At 39.0% G+C, this 17,610-nt stretch overlaps 1 protein-coding gene across 1 annotated transcript in view; it reads left to right on the top strand.

The window, feature by feature from the left end:
* The window catches only part of Man1a1 (mannosidase alpha class 1A member 1), a 170,475-nt gene that overhangs the window by 84,104 nt on the left and 68,761 nt on the right, over nt 1-17,610 (top strand). The window contains exon 6 of the mRNA XM_028868365.2: nt 16,623-16,717. Coding sequence (XP_028724198.1) covers nt 16,623-16,717 — 95 coding nt within the window. The remainder of the gene's footprint in view (nt 1-16,622; nt 16,718-17,610) is intronic.

Genomic DNA, 17,610 nt, shown 5'->3' with positions numbered 1-17,610 from the left:
CCAGAGAATATGCTTCAAATAGCCAATGTGTGTGGAGGGGGTATGGGTGTGTGTGTGCATGTGCGTGTTTGTGTGTTTGTGTATTTGAATTTCTCTATGACTCATAGGATCATAAACTGGGCCTGTTGATAGTGACAGTCTGTAGATTAGTGATTGTATAGACTGCGAGGGCTGAGTGTAAATAAGGAGTGAGTGCTCATAAATACAGTGATTCTTCTCTTAAATTGATCTTGGTGGGTTAATCTAATGTGAATATACTAAATCTACCAAGATACACACTTTTAATGGCTGAATTATATGGCAAAGGTATTAATATTGTTAACATAATTCTGAATTTTAGTGACATTTTTATTATGAATATATGAGGTATTCTATCTAAAGTTGTGCAAATGTGTATACATGCATATGTGTGTTTGTCTTTCAAAAAAAGACATAGGGGTAAAAAAAAGGTGAACTGAGGATATAAGAATTTTCTAACATGCAGGTCTTAGCTTGACTTTGCTTGTAATACTAACCAGCACTTTGTCATGTAATGACTGAAACTAGAAATGTACAAGATTGGTATAAAACAGCTCAACAAGCCAGGTCACCAAGCAGCCACCAAAGATGAACTGCAGTAGTGTCACAAGACTCAAGAGTCAACTGGAAGAGACCAGAGATAAGGATTTTGAGTTTCCTTAAAATCTAGACATGTAGCAGATAAAACTCATTACGTCTGTCTAAGTCAAATTGCAATAATATTGAAAAGTGAAGGGAAATGATCCCTCTCAAAGGATGACTGAGAAGTAACTTGTTACCTTGAAAACAGGTCAATAAGAATAATGAATCTTTTTTTCCCATCTATCAACTCTGCCCCCAGGAACCAACAGTAAACAGCAAACTGTCTCTCGATTATCCCTATTCATTAGTGAAAGTGAACCATGAAAGCAACTTACTCATTTTTATAACCCAAGATGAATATCTACTGTTGTCTCAAGACAATCAACCACCACTTTGGTCTGTCAGATTCTAGTATGTATGTGCATGCAACCAGGAAAACACAGGTTGTGTCTCCTGTAGTTCAAATGACCTTTGTGCAGGCAAATTGAAAGGAAAAGAAGGGGATAAACCAGGAGCCAATGAGCTAAAAGAGACTGAAGCCAAGGTTTTTTTGTTTTGTTTTGTTTTTGTTTTGTTTTGTTTTGGGGTGTGTGTGTGTGTGTGTGTGTGTGTGTGTGTGTGTGTGTGTGACAGCATCTAATAATCTGTATACTAATGTAGAATTAGTTGGTCACACTCTAAGGAAATAAAGACAGTAAATGCCAGAATGTGAATTTTATGTGGAGAACAAGAAGGAACTGTGATTGGGACAGGGCCATTGGCAGCTCCTAGAACTTACTTTGTATCTATGTCTGTCTGTCTGAGAATGTTTAATTAATGTTTTATATATATATATGATTTATATTTGTTTAACTAATTTGATATATATAAATCAGATTATACTTCAGATCTAAATCTTCAAACATGATGTGTAAATACTCTGTATGTCATAAAAATACATCTATAAACATGTGTGTGTAGGGATTTGGGTGGGTATAAATTTTCAGCTCTTGTAGGTAAATGCCAAAGAGGATGAGAGCCAAGATTGTATGCTAAAATTGTGTTCAGTTTTAAAAGACATTACCAAACCACCTCCTAAAGTAGCCGTACCAATATCAAAGACTACCAGTTGGTAGCAAGACAGTCAGTGTGGCCAGTGCTGTCGGTTCAGGAGATTCTAATCAGTATGCTTTGGTATCTCAGGTGTTGATTCCATCTTTCTAATAATTTGGAAAGCATCTTTTCATTTGCCTGTTTACTGTTCCTCTTTCTTCTCTACAGACATTGTCAACTAAAGTCTTTGTCCCACTTGTGAAATTGGAATTTTTTGTTCTATTATTATAGAGTAAATTGATCACAAAGAAACATAAAGTAACATGAAGGTCACTAGAGATTACTAATGGGAGACAGAGAGGTGCTATTGAGAGAGGAGTAGTGGGTACCAAAATACAGTTCAAGGGAGGAGATTTTTTTTTCTAGAATTGTACAGAACCATAGGGCAATGAGAGATGAGTGAATTGTACATCTCAGAATGACTGAAAGGGAAGACTTGAAAGGTCCCCAGCATGGGACGTAATATTTAAGAAGATGTTCATCACCTTGGTTTTGTTATTATACATTGTATATTTGTATCGAAATATATTATCAATGGAAGTTATGTCACTTTTTATAAATGTTTCCTAATTACATTGCTCTGAATCTACAGTATTACCATAGCTCTTGTGGAAATAGTTTTATTTAAAAAATATTTTAAGCTTGTATGACTAGTACTATGCTAAAATAGAATTCTTTTTACCTATGAACTGTCACAAATAGATAAAATAGCTACTTTACATGCAAATGGCCTTTTAAAACCAGAGACTATTAGATGCTGATTTGCAGCATAGTCTGCCTGAAGTGAGGGGAGAAAAAAAAAAAACTAATAAATGCTGTGTTGCGAACCAATAATTAGATTCTCATTGTGGGACAAAATACTCACTGGTCTTTCCTTCTTGGCCTCATAAATCTGACCATATCTTTTCATTCTAATGCTATTAAGTGATTTAGAGACATAACTTAACAGTAAAATAAATGCGTGACCCTCAATGGCCAGCACATAAAACCTGAGATTTCAGGGTGATGATGTGCCATTCACTTAGGAAGTGGCTGTGCCATTTGCTGTTAAATGTAGCAGCCTGTTGTGAAGCTACAAATTCAGCATCACGTGGCTCCATCCTCTCGTGCTGTTTGCTAAACTTGAAGATTGTTAATACCATTGCTCTGTCACTACAGAGGCAGTGTGGTACCGTGTGCTAGACAAATCCTATTCAAGTATGGTTTCTAGCCAGTGTATTTCCCATCCTTAGGTTGTAAACCTAAGTCTGCTGGGTTGTGTGGATCACCATCTGTGGTCTGTATCACAATCCAGAGGGAGAGGTAGAGGAGATGTTGAGAAAGAAGTAATGGGTTCCAAAATACAGTTCAGTGAAGAAATTTTTTTCCCTAGCATTGTACAGCACTGTAGGGCAATGAGAGACACAAGTGAATTGTACATCTCAGAATGACTGAAAAGGGAGGATTTCCAAGGTTTGGCATCACGTGGCTTGTTAAAACAGAGATGTCTTCCTTCTCACAACTTCTAGATCTGTTGATCTGAGTAGAACCTTGAAGTGTTCATATCTTCCAAGTTCCCAGGTAATGCCAATGCCAATGCTGCCTTTCTGAGGACCACACATTGAAAACCACTGACTTGGTATCATAAAATCCCGTCTTCAACTACTGTATGCTTTTCTCAAAAAAGAGCTTAAAAAATCGCTATCAGAATTTACCTGGTGCCATTGTGGAGGAAACCATGTACTAATTTACCAGGCCAATTAATTAAGAAGAACATTTCTTGTCTAGGATATTATAATAAAGATCTTATGCTAAAAGCTAGGAACAATATATCTATTAATAGGATATTAAACTATAAGAGGTTTTATTTACATTTGAGAGAATGCCAGTTAAGCAAATAAATCAGATAACAGATATCTTCTCAAAAACCCTGAATAGTTTATGACACAAGTTTCTATCATCATTAATGCGTAATGAACAGATTATTTTTCTCAGGATTTTTACTCATTTTTTTCCCCAAGAGTGCTGGCTTAGAGTAACTAAATTTAATGCCTGAATGACGGTGCTCTGATTTTATTCTGTTTTACAGTAGATGGAATTTCCAGCATCCATACGGAGTCTTTCACTAGTACATCCATAGTTGTTTAATATGGAAATCACTGACCCCTGTGAATGTATTTGCACTTTATCCAATGGAGTTGATATGATGTTTCTGTACTGTAAATTTTTAAAAATTAATTTTCTTCCTATCAACTTCCTTTCCCTGCCACTCCCATCCCTCTCTCCCCCTTCCTTCTTGTCTTTCATCTGAGCTGGAGATCACACCCAGGGTCTTCCTGATTTTTGCCCTTTAAGCCACGAAGGATGATTGTCAGATGGAGGATGCTGACCAGTTCAGCAAAGATGAATGTATTTTATGCATTAGTCATATTGGTAGGAGTCTGCTTGATCTAAAAACTGAATTTAAGATCCTCAGATACACATAAATGATAACTTCCTCTGTAGCTTTTAATAGAGTTGTCATTCTGTAAGTCTGTGATCTATTTGGCAGCTTTCTGTAATAAAACCAAGGATGAGGATTTGCCTGATTACTGCAGGATGTACTCAGTGTTGGTCTTCATTTGCTTTTGAAGAAGAAATGGAAGTTGTTTCCTGGTCCTTTTCTGTGTATTATATAGTTCCACTCCTTGGGCTCGTTTCTGTGTTACCATGAGTCACTGACCACAGCTGTCCTGTTTACTTCTATATTCCACATGTCTCATGCAGCCTGCACGGCAGCATATCAGCACTCAATAAATATTTGCTAAGTAAATGAATTGACATTTTTAAAAGGTCACAGTTGTAAAAGAGGCTCCTCTTTGAAAGTTTACAATTTAGGAAATATAAATTATGTTGAAATGGTGCATGCGATGGGTTTAAAGAGCATTCCAGAAAAACAAAACAAAATTGTCAGTGGGCGCATGAGCGGCTGCAGTAGACAAAGAATGGTGATTTCTTTGGTTGTTATTCACTTTCGTTTGTTGAAGAGGAAAGCTCTTCTGAAATACTTCAATTTGATATTTTTTAAATTATTTCCTACCAAGAAATCCACTGAATTAGAGGTTATTTTGATCCTGGGGATAGCTGCTGTTAGTTCAGGGCATTGTGTCGCTGAGCCTTGTAGGATATTCTTAGAACATATATCAAGCACATATGCAGGGTTGTCATGAAATAAGATATGTGAAAATATCATAAACCCTTTTAATCTAAATGAGAAAATTTAAGATGCTGTCAAGTAAGCTGACTTCATTCAGGGACTGGCAAAATTCAGACACACTCGTTTATTTTACTTTTTGCCTGTGCACTTTGACCTTGCATATACACTTTGACCTTGCAAATAGTTAGTAAATGAGTGACTGGAAGGTCCTCTAACCAGAAACTCCACGTTCAGACAGTCCTCAGGGAATAGTTATGTTGGTAAAGTGCATGTATATAAGGATCTGTGGAGACCTTCATTCCCGAGTCATTTTTTATAATCAAAACAGTCAAAACCTAATTATGAATTCATGATGTATAAGCTACCTAATTTCTGTTGTAAAAGTTCTTTTACTGGTGTGCCATACAGGAATTGTGAACAGCTATTACAGACTTGGAGGTATAGCTCCATGGTACAGGTCTTGCCTAGCATGCCCAAGACCTGGGCTTGATCCCCTGCACTAGCAGTAGAGGGTGGGGTATTACAGAAATGTATCTGTGGACTTAAAACAGCAGGCTGTCAACAAAGGCAGCCCCGGGCTTGTTTTTGAAAGAACTAAGAATGGTTTTTACATTTTAAAGAATTATAAAAGAAAACAAACATGGGACAGTGAGAGCATGTCGTCACCAAAGCCCAGAAAACCTCCCATGTAAGTCTTTACAGAAAATGTTTGCAGACTCTTAATATGGAATGCTATGTAGGGGGTAAATTAAGTTGATGGGAGTAGATTTAAAGCATACAGCATAGTATATGTGGAACGATGCCATTTCAAATTGTATTCAGTACTATTCAGAACAGATACCTAAGGTATTAAAATGTTTGTGTTAGGAAGACAAAATTAATAACATCCTATAAGTGAGGGCCTCCTTAATTTTATGATTTTTCAATAATGAAAGTGTATTCATTTTGTAATGGAAAAATTAAAATTTTAATTTGAGGTGGAGGAAAAAAGAACTTATCTAAATTGTATTTATCTAAGATGCGTTTCTCCATTTCTGAAATGAGGAGGTGAGGCTACGAGAGGTAAGTTAAATTGCATGAAAGGACACAAGCTAAGACAAAATAGCGTCACTACCAGATTATCTTTGTAGTGGCATCACCAGATGATAAATTAAAATATCCACCCATCTGCTGCATGAAATATAAACTTGATGCCCCAAATCAATCTAGGTATGGTGTATGAGGAATGAATCAAAACCACAAGACCATTGTGATGACCCGCAAACAGACAGATGTGTATCCGCTTAGGTAGAATAGAAAATGAGTAGCTTAATACTGTGCATTTAAAAAAGTAATTGTAGCTGGAGAAGGTGGTTCATTAGGTAAAGCATGGAGGGAAGGAGCCTGAGGACATGAGCTGGAGTCCTCAGAACCATGTCAGAAACTGGGTATGGCAGCACATGCCAATTGTCTCTGTGCTGGTGAGGGAACTTGCTATCTAGCCAGCCTAGCCAAACTGGTGAGCTCCGTGTTCAGCGAGAGACTCAATCACAAAAAAAAAAAAAAAAAAAAAAAAGGTAGAAAGCAACTGAAGAAGACACCACCCTTGACCACTGACCTGTATACACACCCATTACATGTGTGACCTCCATTCACATGGGCACATGCAAATATACATAGATACACAAATACAAACCAAGCAAAAATCTGTGTGTGTATAGGCATTTCACTAATAAATTTCCAAACTGTTACTGCAAATAAGTATAGCAATTCATTGCATTTCATACCTGCCGAGTTAATAGTTCAAAGTGTGGCACGAGCTCAGAAAGTCACGTGTTCTGAAGCTCATGCCCTTCAGTATGAAAGGAGACACAAAAGAAACAAGTGACTTATCCCCAGGCCCTTGTGCAGACAACTGTTCACATAAGAAATCTGCAACTCAGAGGAGAGCAAATAAATATGCTACCACATGAGAAGTCTTTATTGTAATGAACTGATAGCTAATAGCAGAAAGAATGAGCAGGGCCATAGAAAACAGGCATAAAAGCTCAGCAGTTTTTGGACCATTTAGTGTGTGTACGAAAAGCTTAATACCGTCTATTATTCCTGAGGGAACCACTATCGTACAGCAAAGAAAGATGATGGTAACTATTATTGCCCTTTAAAAAGCTCTCGTGCATTTAATCACAGCCATCTTCTGATTTGGGAAAATGATTCCCCATCCACATACTTAGAAACTGAGGCACCAAGGGGTTTCGATGAGCATTAAGGATCATACAGACCGTTCAGGTGAGGAAACTACATCACCTGGTCCCTATTTAGTAGCTAAAGAGGATGGGAATGCTGAGTCACCAAGTCGGGATAGCTGTGTGTCTCATTAAATCAAGAAGAGCAGATAGACTGGCTTTTAAAACTGATATAAATAAAAAGGTGAGGTGAGGTTCACTGGAAAAATTCACTGGCGTGGAATGCCTCATAACTCAAAAGTGTCAGGGACTACAGGGATGAGGCTCTTGGCTTTCCATCTCATTTTATCAAATAAGTATTTACAAGCCCAGATATGTATCTATATTTCAAATAGCTTGTGATGCCTACTGTCAAAAGCACTGGCAAGTAGACCAGTTGGTATGTCCATGCTAATGCATCCAGTAATAATTGCTATAGGGTAGATTCCATAGAAATCTACTAGAAGTTATCACTAAATAAGATATGAAGTTTCATAGTTCTCTGTTGCTGTAGCAGGCATTATATATTTTTTTGAAACAAAGATGTTTTCTTTTGATGTAAAATGTATGATTGGAAACTATTTGCATACTTAATATTAAGTGCATTTCCTTGTATGCCGTGTGTTTTTCCAAACACCGTGTTGATGATTTGCCCTTCTTTGAAACATCAGTTGTGATGGAATGAGCAATTTGACAGCCCGTCTTTAGATGCAGCAATGGCATTTCTTCTCACGCCAGTGTTCATTTTTCTTTTTATTGTTTATTACTTATTACTCTCAGAAAGTTTTTTGGAAGTTGAAAGTCTAATATGGAAATAATGCAATATGAAGTCCCAGAGTAATGCTAAACCCTGCATCGTTCCTTCGCCTTTTCTGTGCAGTTGTAACTTTCATATTGAATACAGATTTAAAAGACAGATAACATTCATCATACCGCTTCCTTCCAGACCCCATTTTGAGTAAATGCTTTAAAGGATCCTAACTGGGGCCAGTGAGATGACTCGGAAGGTAAAGACACTTGCCACACGTCCTTCAAACCTGAGGAACCCACATAAAGATGGAAGGAGAGAGTCCCAACATGCACACCCATATACACACACCACACACACACACACACACACACAAAATAAACTAAATTTTACAAAAGGACCTGAATTGCTTGTCAAGATTTCACATCTATCAGATAGCCCAGAATTTTCTTGGTATTTCCATCCATGTGTGTTTGACTTTTATAACTCATAGCCAATGAGAACGGCAATCTTGCTTTCTCCTGGAGCCTGATGATCCAGACATCTACTTGCTGTAACTGGGAGGCAGTGAGGTAGCAAATGGACTTCCAAGACACCCAACATCCTCTTTTACCGACTCATTGACTTCCCTCCCTGTTAAGGACATTGACTGGTTTTATCTGATCCGTTCCTTTCTGAATGTTTTCTAACCTGTCACTCATATTCACGATATGCTCCACAGCACAATGAGCTGTGTGTGCCCTCGCTTCCACTTCTGCTTTATCTCTTGTCCTCCACATTGAACCCAAAGATGTGTGCAAGCAAGTGTTATCCACCCCAAGTAATGATGCAGCTGCCCATGCACTAAGTTCCATGTCTCCAATCCCCCCTCTCTCTCCACCAGTCCTCTTTCATTTCCACAATAAAGTTTGTACCATTTAATTTTATTTTTGTCCTATATTTGGGTTTACTTTATATCTTATGTTGTATATTGATGCTTCCGTGATTTTGTGTAAATCATCAGACTTACATTCCTGCTTATGAGTACCCTTGAATGAGGAATCCTGTTTTGCTTTTATTCTATCTCTAATAGTCTTCATCATACCAATAATCAGGGCTATAATGAATCTTTCCCTGTCCCACCAGCCAGCTCCTAAATAATCACACAGAGACTCTTTATTAATTATGAAAGCTCAGCCTATAGCTTAGGCTTGTTCCTAACTAGCTCTTATAACTTAATTAAACCATTTATATTAATCTATGTTCTATCACGTGGTGTTACCTCTCTTCTGTCTTGCCCCTCCTATTTCCTCTCTGTGTCTCCTGGTGTCTCCCAAGCACTTATATTCCTCCTCCTCTTCCTTTCTCTCCCTGGAAATCCCACCTATCTCTCCTGTGTAGCTATTGGCCATTCAGCTTTTTATTACACCAATCACAGCAATGCACCTTCACACGGTGCACAAACATCCCACCACACAGGCGTGTGTGCTTATTGTGTCTCAAAACCATGTCCTATACAACAGAAAAATAACCCACAAGTTCTTCTCTACTGTCCTCATTTGACAAAAAAAGAAAAGCAGCAATCAGACCCCTCTTGTCATATTGAGTTAGTGACTAGCAAATTCTGAACTAGAGCCCAGAGTGTCTGATTCCCAGTTACCAGGCAACCTTGACATGGTGCACTCAGGGAACCCACAGGACTTGTTTCAGGAGGAGGCAACAGGGGGCACTGCCCAGGTGATGTAGTGGGAGCTTGCCTGCCCTTGAACAGAAGATGGAATTCTCACCAATATTTCTCTCCTTTTCCTTCTTGCCCCCTGACTTTAAATCCTCTCCACTTAAGTGCTAGGCAATAAAATCATCCTCTTTCAGGAAAAAAAATCAATATCCATGCAATTTTATTCATTTATCAACATTTATTCATTTTTGACTACAGGAAAGCATAAAAGCAACTTCGTTTTAAAACTTCACTAGCTGTTAAATTTTTTTATGAAAAAAAGAATATCTTTTCTAGATTAGGTTAAGGAAATAGCTCACTGGTAAAGAGCTTGCCTAGCATGTACAATGCCTTGGATTAGACCCCCAGTTCTGAAGAAATCTAAAATCCCTACTCACTAGAGTATCTGCATGTGTATTTTTATATTAAAATCTGAAGTTTCTTATTTCACTTAAAACTTTATACTTTGAGAAATACCGCATCTAAGGGGTTCTAAAGGATTCTCTTTGGTTGTGACTCATGCTTGTGGACCAAAAACCATACACATCATTTCTACAGAAAGTTGAAGAGATATTAATGGTTTAAATTTTCAGGAAAATGAACAACGCTCTCTTCACTTAATTACTCAAAGGCTAAAAAATTGAATTGTCGCATAGGAAAATCACAGGAAAGCTTAACAGAACAGTCGACCAACCCCATCATATGGTTTTTAAATGAAATCATAGTATAGTTTAATAAGTAAAGCTTTTCGTTTAAAAAAATCTCCAGCTTTGGGTTTTGATCAACTAAAGGAAAGATACGGAATGAGGAACACGTAGGTGGGACACACACGGGATGGTCCCTGTGGGTCAAAAGAATTGAAGGAGAGCCAAGGAGGTGACTCAGTAGATAAGCCGTTTGCCAGGCAAGTATACCATGCAATTGTAAAGACAAGTTCAGCTCCCCTGCATCCACATAAAAGCTAGGCTGGTGTAGTGGCCTGCCTGTTATCTCAGGGCCCATGAGGCAAATACAGGATTACGAGGCAAGATGACAAGCTGGACTAACTGAATTGGTCAGACTTGGCCATGTAAACAGAGAGCAGTGTCAGCTAGATCACCAGGGAAGGGCATTTGCCATAAGGCCTGATCCCTGGAACCTACCTACAAGGTAGAAGATGAGAGCTCACTCCCACAAGTTGTCTTCTGATTTCCACACTCACACATGCCATGGCACATGTGTCCAGGCGCCTGTACACACACACATACACACTTTAAAAATGTTTAAAACGAAGATAAATGGAGAATGATCAAGGGACCGACGTCATCCTCTGACCTACATATGCACACCCACAGACACCCATGGGTACACAGACACATGTGAACATGCATACACACATGCACACCATATTAAAAATGAATGACATGAATCAGAGATGGCTGTGCACTGATAGAGTTGTGAGCAGACCATAGAAACATTCAAGCTGAGTAGAAGGTCTTTACCTATAGGAGTATGGAGACCAATGACTTCTGATGACATTGAGTTTTAAGTTCTGCTGAATTAGCTCGCCTATGTGTCTTTATTATAATAGTTAAATCTTTCGAAGTTTAACCCTAAATAAAAAAGCCAGAGCATCTTCTGAGTACAAATTGGTTGAATGGCTGAACTTGGCTCATTTTTATGTGCAACTTAATCACCTCACTTAATGATGTATCAGTTGACTTATTTTCTGCAAAATGATATTTGTCATAGGTGTGATGACACCTTTTTACTGAAGGCTGTATGAAGTAAAAATGAATAATAGGTAAACTCTGTTTGTGTTAATGGAGAATTAGTGTTTGATCTTTTGACAGGGAAGTTTTCAGCATGAGCATTTTAAGAAAGGCTTTGATATGGTGTGTACATTCCAAACTAGAGCATGCTGGGGTAAAAGTGTTCCCTTCTGCAGCCATCTGTTCTTATTCATCTCTTCTTCCCTTACTCTTGGCTCTGGAGTGTATATTACTGTCCTACAGTTCTTCGGGGAACTGTAGACTTAGAAAGACAAGGAAAGCAATACATCTTGTTTATAGCCTTGTCTGATCCTGTCTATAAGGGTAGCGTAAAGAGATTAATGTTTTACTTGATGGAGTTTAACTTTTCAAGTTTTTTAAACATTGACCCAAAACTCCAAGAGACTATGGTGATGTTACTTAAATGTAATGAAAAGATGCAGTTTTGATGTGTTTGTTCTGAAATTCTTAGCTCTGGGCCATTAATGTTCTTATTTAAAGATATTTGTTAGTTACATGCCTGAAAGGTTACTTGAGAAGCTGTTTCATCGTATTGCTGTCCTTCCCTCAGCAAATTATATTGGTTTTGACTTTTGCTATGAATGCAACCAGAATCCCTGTAACACAAAATATTTTTGAAAACTCTTGTTGGATCATGAGATGTCTGCCCGTCTCAAACTGCTGGGTGCTTATTAAAAACTGTTCTCTTTTAGTGGTCTTTAGGAAAGGAAGGATGAGGAAATAGAAAGTCCTCAGTTGTAAGCAGGGTTGCATTTTATGAGCTGTCGTCTTGCCCTCTCTCTCCATTTGAATCTTCCCTGACACATTTAGTGCCAACAAACCTTGGAAACCAAGATTGACTCAGAATTTGGTGATACATTAGGGAACCTTTTTTAAAAAGTTGACGTTCATTTTGCTTCTTATTTACACACACAGATACATGTATGGTCAGAAATATAGTTCTAGTTTGGTGACGGCTAGGCAAGAGTTTCTCCTAATGATAAAGTAAACACCAAACTTGTCAGTCAACTTTCTTGTTATATTGGGGAAATGAAGCCAGACGCTGAAGCAGGAGCAGGGTCAACCCTGGACCCCGGGTACTAGGAACCAGCCCTCTTTGTGCCATTATGATGTGCCCCTTGAAGGAACACCAAAGTTCCTTCTGGTGTGCTTTGTAATAATTTCATGTCCAGCACATCACCCGAGACGGGCCACTTACAGCTTAATTGCTCTTTAGAATGATTTGTGATGTGTCTCCCTCATTCTTTTAACAGTGTTAATTTTATAAGCTAGTTTTATGATGTGCACATCATGATAGAGAGAAGGATGTTCTCTTTTAGAGTCTGGATTCTTCTTTCGGGTGCCTTTTCTCTAAATAGCAGGAGGAGAACTAGAGAGGTGAATCAGCAGCTAATAGCACAAGCTGCTCCTCAAGGAGACCTGGGCTTGATTCTCAGCACCCACATTGCAGTCTACAATTGTTTGTAACTCCAGTTCCAGGGGACTTGTCACCTTCTTCCAGCGTCCAGCAGCACTGACCACATGTGGTACACATACAAAGTGCAAGCAAAGCCCCCGTACACATGAAAATAAATTTTATATTTAAAAAATTTAAATAGCAGGAAATAGCAATAAGAGTTGAAATGGAGTATCATTGATTACCTAAAGCATCCATGGGGTCATTAATTTTTTTTTTCTCCAAAACTGCCTTATCATTTTCCCCTAATTACACCCAGAGTTGAGACTCCAGCATTCCTGAGATAATTTATTTGATGACAGGAGCAAACTGACCCGTGTTGACTCCGATTGCAAACACTGTAAAAAGCCAGCGGTGTCTTACCCCTGTGCTGCCTCAGACATGTAAATTAACCTTGGATTCAGTCATTCACTTATTAAATGGGCAGTTTGAATCTCAGCTCCCCTGTTGCTGTGGTGTGGTGTTTCATTTTATTTCAGCCCATGCTCTTCTTATGCTGATATCTAGTTGGGTTGTCAAAACAACAAACAAGAAAGCAAACAAGTAATTATAGCGTGATAAGTAGGTACAGAAGCTTACACAGTACTGTGACACACACCGAAGGAATGTGGGCAACTTTAGGAGGGGCTGTTTGGAAGAACTCTCTTGAGAGGGATATTTAAATAAATTTCTAAAGATAAGAAGAAGCTGGGCCTTCAGAGAGCAGACCCCATGAAGACCAACATCTGAACTGGAAAGTCACCACTTTCTTATCCATTGACTGAGAACAAAGCTATCTTTCTGCACACGAGTACTGTGCTGCTCTTAATATATTTAAATGCAAAATGATTAAATTTGGACTTGCTATAAAACAAGGAGTGAAGGCACAATGAAATCTCTCTACTTTCAGAAAAAAATAAAGAAAATTATCAGGTGCCATGAAAGTACAGGAAAACATTTAGAGATCTATGGCGTGCCTTTGCAAACACCTCCTTGTGTGACACAAACTCTCAGAGTTGGCATGCATGGGAGGCAAAGATCTTGGAGGCGAGAATTGGCTTGGGCCTTGGAGAAGGAATGGATTTGATGGGCTGAAAGGAGGCAGTAAAATCAGAGAACTGCCTAAGCGAAGAGGATGCCACTGTCAGACTCTGAACAAAACTTTGTGACTGTGAAGTCTCACAAGTTACAGCCAGAGCAACCTCTGAGGGAACAAAGATGATAGACAGACCTGATTCATAGGAGTTGTTACAGAGATAGTAGAATAGCCAACGTCGTTCTGTTTTTTTGTTGTTGTTGTTGTTGTTGTTGTTGTTTTGTTTTGTTTTTTTTTCTTTAACAAAAATGTTAAAATTATACAGCTTAATGGAAATGAGGAAACCTGATGGCTAGGATAGAAAAACTTTTTTATAATCATCCTTTTTATTTTACCTGGTGGTGAGAACATGGCCTATACTTATCTTCAGGTGAGCTGTGCACAGGACACTTCAGAATTAACCCTGCGAGGCCTGGTGATGAGTAAAGGTTAATAAATCAAACACCAAGTCCAACGGATTCACTAAACATCATCAGTGATGGAACTAGGCAAGTTTATCTGGGATATTCAATTACTAACTCAGTGTGGGGCAGATTAAGTTTCAGAAAACAGCAAGATACCCAAATTGTGATGTGTTCTAAGGAATAGAAGGGAAGAGCCAAAGAAAAGAGTGGGAAGAGTATGGGAATGTGATTAGGGGATGAGAACATGGGGCTTAGTTCTTGAGCTCATAATTAAGCCTTGGAGGTGGGGAAGTATAATTCTGACCCAAACAGGATTATATAAAGAAACAGCCTCAGACAGTAACTATGGAAAGCCCTTGGAGATGTATGTTATTATGATCATCAAAACTACACCCAACTTATAGAATGAGCACTATTTGTTCTAAGGTCCATAAATGTGATAACTTGTTTATGTCTCTCCACAACTTCCCAAAAGCAAATGCTGCTGTTATCTGCATTTTCTAGGCAAGAAATCTTGGGCACAGAGAGATTAAGCAATTGGGCCAAGATGAATCAACTTGAAACAGTATAGCAGAGATTCAAACACAGGCATTGTGCCTTCAAAGCCCAAGCCTTTAGCTCACACGCCATATGCTTATATCCAAGATGGTGTTTTAATTGCATAGTTTGACTTCTATCTTATGTAACTGTCTTGAAAAGGAGTTAATTAACAGTTTTAAAAATTGGGTGGAAACCAGAAAGTCCACAGATGGCCAGGCAGTGGTAGCATAAATTCTTACCATGGAAGACAGCCTGGAATTCTCAGGGAATGGGAAGGAAGAATGAAACCATGGATCTATTTTATAATATTTATTATTATTCTTTTCTTTTCATGTCTCTTTTGATGACAGTTGGTAATTTGTGGGGCGAATGGCCTCTGTTTGTTCTTTCTATGTACTAGAAATATGTGTGCTTTTATTTGTATACAGTGTATGTCGGTTTGCCTCAGTTGATTGCTGGAGTTTTCATTTGCAACTTTCCTTCTAATTTTCATTATTAAATGAGACTTAGACTCTGAAAGAGTCGAGTTTGTGTGGGGGTCTCCATGTTAGAGTGACTAGGTCACCCCTCCTTTCCGGATCCCAAGTCCTTGGTTCTCTCTTTAGAGAGGCTCAGGTCTTGGAGTAGGAATTGTGAGGAGCTCTTCTCTCTGGGGAAGAGACACAGGACTTCCATGACAAGCCCTGTGGCCAGTGTTCATACGTTGGTGGAGGAAGGACCTTGCTATCATTCTCCATACTGCTCATTCAGTCTTCTCCATGTTGAGGAGAAAGTAGGGGTGAACAGTGCACCAGAAGAAGTCACACAGTTTGAAGGTGAGGGGACGAGGGACCAGTTTGGTGTCATGGCTGCTACAGAGAAGGTGGTAGCTGGCCTTCCTTCAGTGAATCTGCCAGTACTTTGATATGAACAACTGACTGAACAAATGTCATTTTGATCAATCCTCCTAAAGCACAATTCAGCCGAATTTGCTTCCAAACACTTCATTATTTTAATTTTAACAACAACAAAAAATCTTACTCTTGAATTTATGATTCCCCATGATTTTGGCCTAGACTGTGGATACCACCCTACCTGCCAGTGTCCCCATTTGGTCAGACAAGCTACACTGTGTATCCTGCAGGTTCATCATGCATCCATCTGTGTTAGACCACGGCCACTCCTAATACCCCCCAACCCCCGTTCTCTTAGTAGCCCCAGGTCAGTGTTGTACCCACTCATCTAAAAGCCATCTCCACAGTAGAGCCTTGCTGACTGACATGAACACCTGGAAGAAGATTTGGCCATCCCCAGCTCTTACTTATCTGTGTTCTGAGGATTCATGGGAATCCTCTTCCTGCCACACTCTGGGAAGCATCTATACCTCATTATTAACTTTCACCTATTTCATTTACTCTCCTAGAAAGTGAAAACAGCAAGGGCTTAGATAACATACAGATTATGTCTTTCTAAAACTTATTTATGCCTTACGCCCCAGTAAGAAACTGTGTCTAGGGCAGATCATCTAGTTCTCCATCTAAGTAATATTGTCCAAAACCAGTGAGTTCACCTCCTAGCACACACGTAGAAATTACTTGGATTATCTATGATGCTTTCAAATGCCCGACACAGCAGACTCAAACTAGAAATTAAGATTGAGGAAGTGAGACACACATGTCTGAATTGTGCTACATTCACTCGCTCTTACTAAGGTATAACTAAGGTTGGGCATAAGAACCCCCCACAGTGCATTGGCCCCCTGGATCAGTTCATACTCTAGTAGCTATTGTTTCAGATGAGTTGCAAAGTAAATGTGGCTAATAGTGGAGAACATTATGTTTTACATGCAATAGTAGCTTACGTAATTGTTTAACTTTTCAGATATTTCGAAAGAAAGCAGTGGAACTTGGGGTAAAATTGCTACCTGCATTTCATACTCCTTCTGGAATACCTTGGGCATTGCTGAATATGAAAAGGTAAAAGTCTTCATTTTCAACAACATACTTTAATAAGGTAGACTATCTGAGATTGTGGCCGCCTCGTGAAATGGTTAATTACATGCACTTTGCTGACAATGGACCCCCAACTGAGTGTCTTAGAACTGTGTTGGAAGCTCTTAGCCCTTCAGGGTTCTACGGCCTTGGATGGGCTCCTGTCGTGAGCTAACATGCGCCTAACAGAATCATGTAAAGCAGACTTGAGCTGGAGTTGTCTCTGTTTTATAGTGCCCTTGTATTAGTGATACTGTCCCACTCCATAAATACATTACACTTAAGCAAATCCCTAGGGTTGTTTACTGTTGGAGATGGAGATGTCGCAGAGAAATAACACTTAGACTAATCAGACATTTAAAAGGCTGGTGTATCTGAATACATGAGGCGGGGAGCACCTAAGACTGCCAGGCCTGCAGCTGTAAAGACAGAATGGGGCAGGTTCATTGACAGATCAACCAGCCCCTTTGCGTAAAGAAAACTGGCATGCTGTCTCAATTAGTTAAAAACCAACAAACAAGCTGACCAAGTGCTTTCTAGTGTTCTCCCAGGGAGTGGGTTGAGTTTTCATTGTAGTTTTAGTATTTCATCAATTAAATAATTTTGTTTTAAGCTGTAATGACCCACATAAAATGTAATAGGTTCTTACAGATGTTGCACATGTAACCCTCAGAAGAGCCCAATATACTCACTCCGATTGTTTCTCCATTTTGTTCATAGGAGTCACAGAGAGGTTTGAAATCTATAAGAGCAGACAGGAAGTAAATGACAGAGCTAGAGTATGGGCTGAGGTGTTTGTGTCCACACACATGCGTGTCCACAGCAATGCTTGGTTTACCTTAGAAACACTGCAAGGATCACACAGAGTAGTTAGACAG

The sequence above is a fragment of the Peromyscus leucopus genome, chromosome 8a, assembly GCF_004664715.2.
Source record: "Peromyscus leucopus breed LL Stock chromosome 8a, UCI_PerLeu_2.1, whole genome shotgun sequence".
Taxonomy (NCBI): domain Eukaryota; kingdom Metazoa; phylum Chordata; class Mammalia; order Rodentia; family Cricetidae; genus Peromyscus; species Peromyscus leucopus.
The sequence above is the reverse complement of the archived record's forward strand: the minus strand, read 5'-3'. Positions and strand labels throughout refer to the sequence as shown.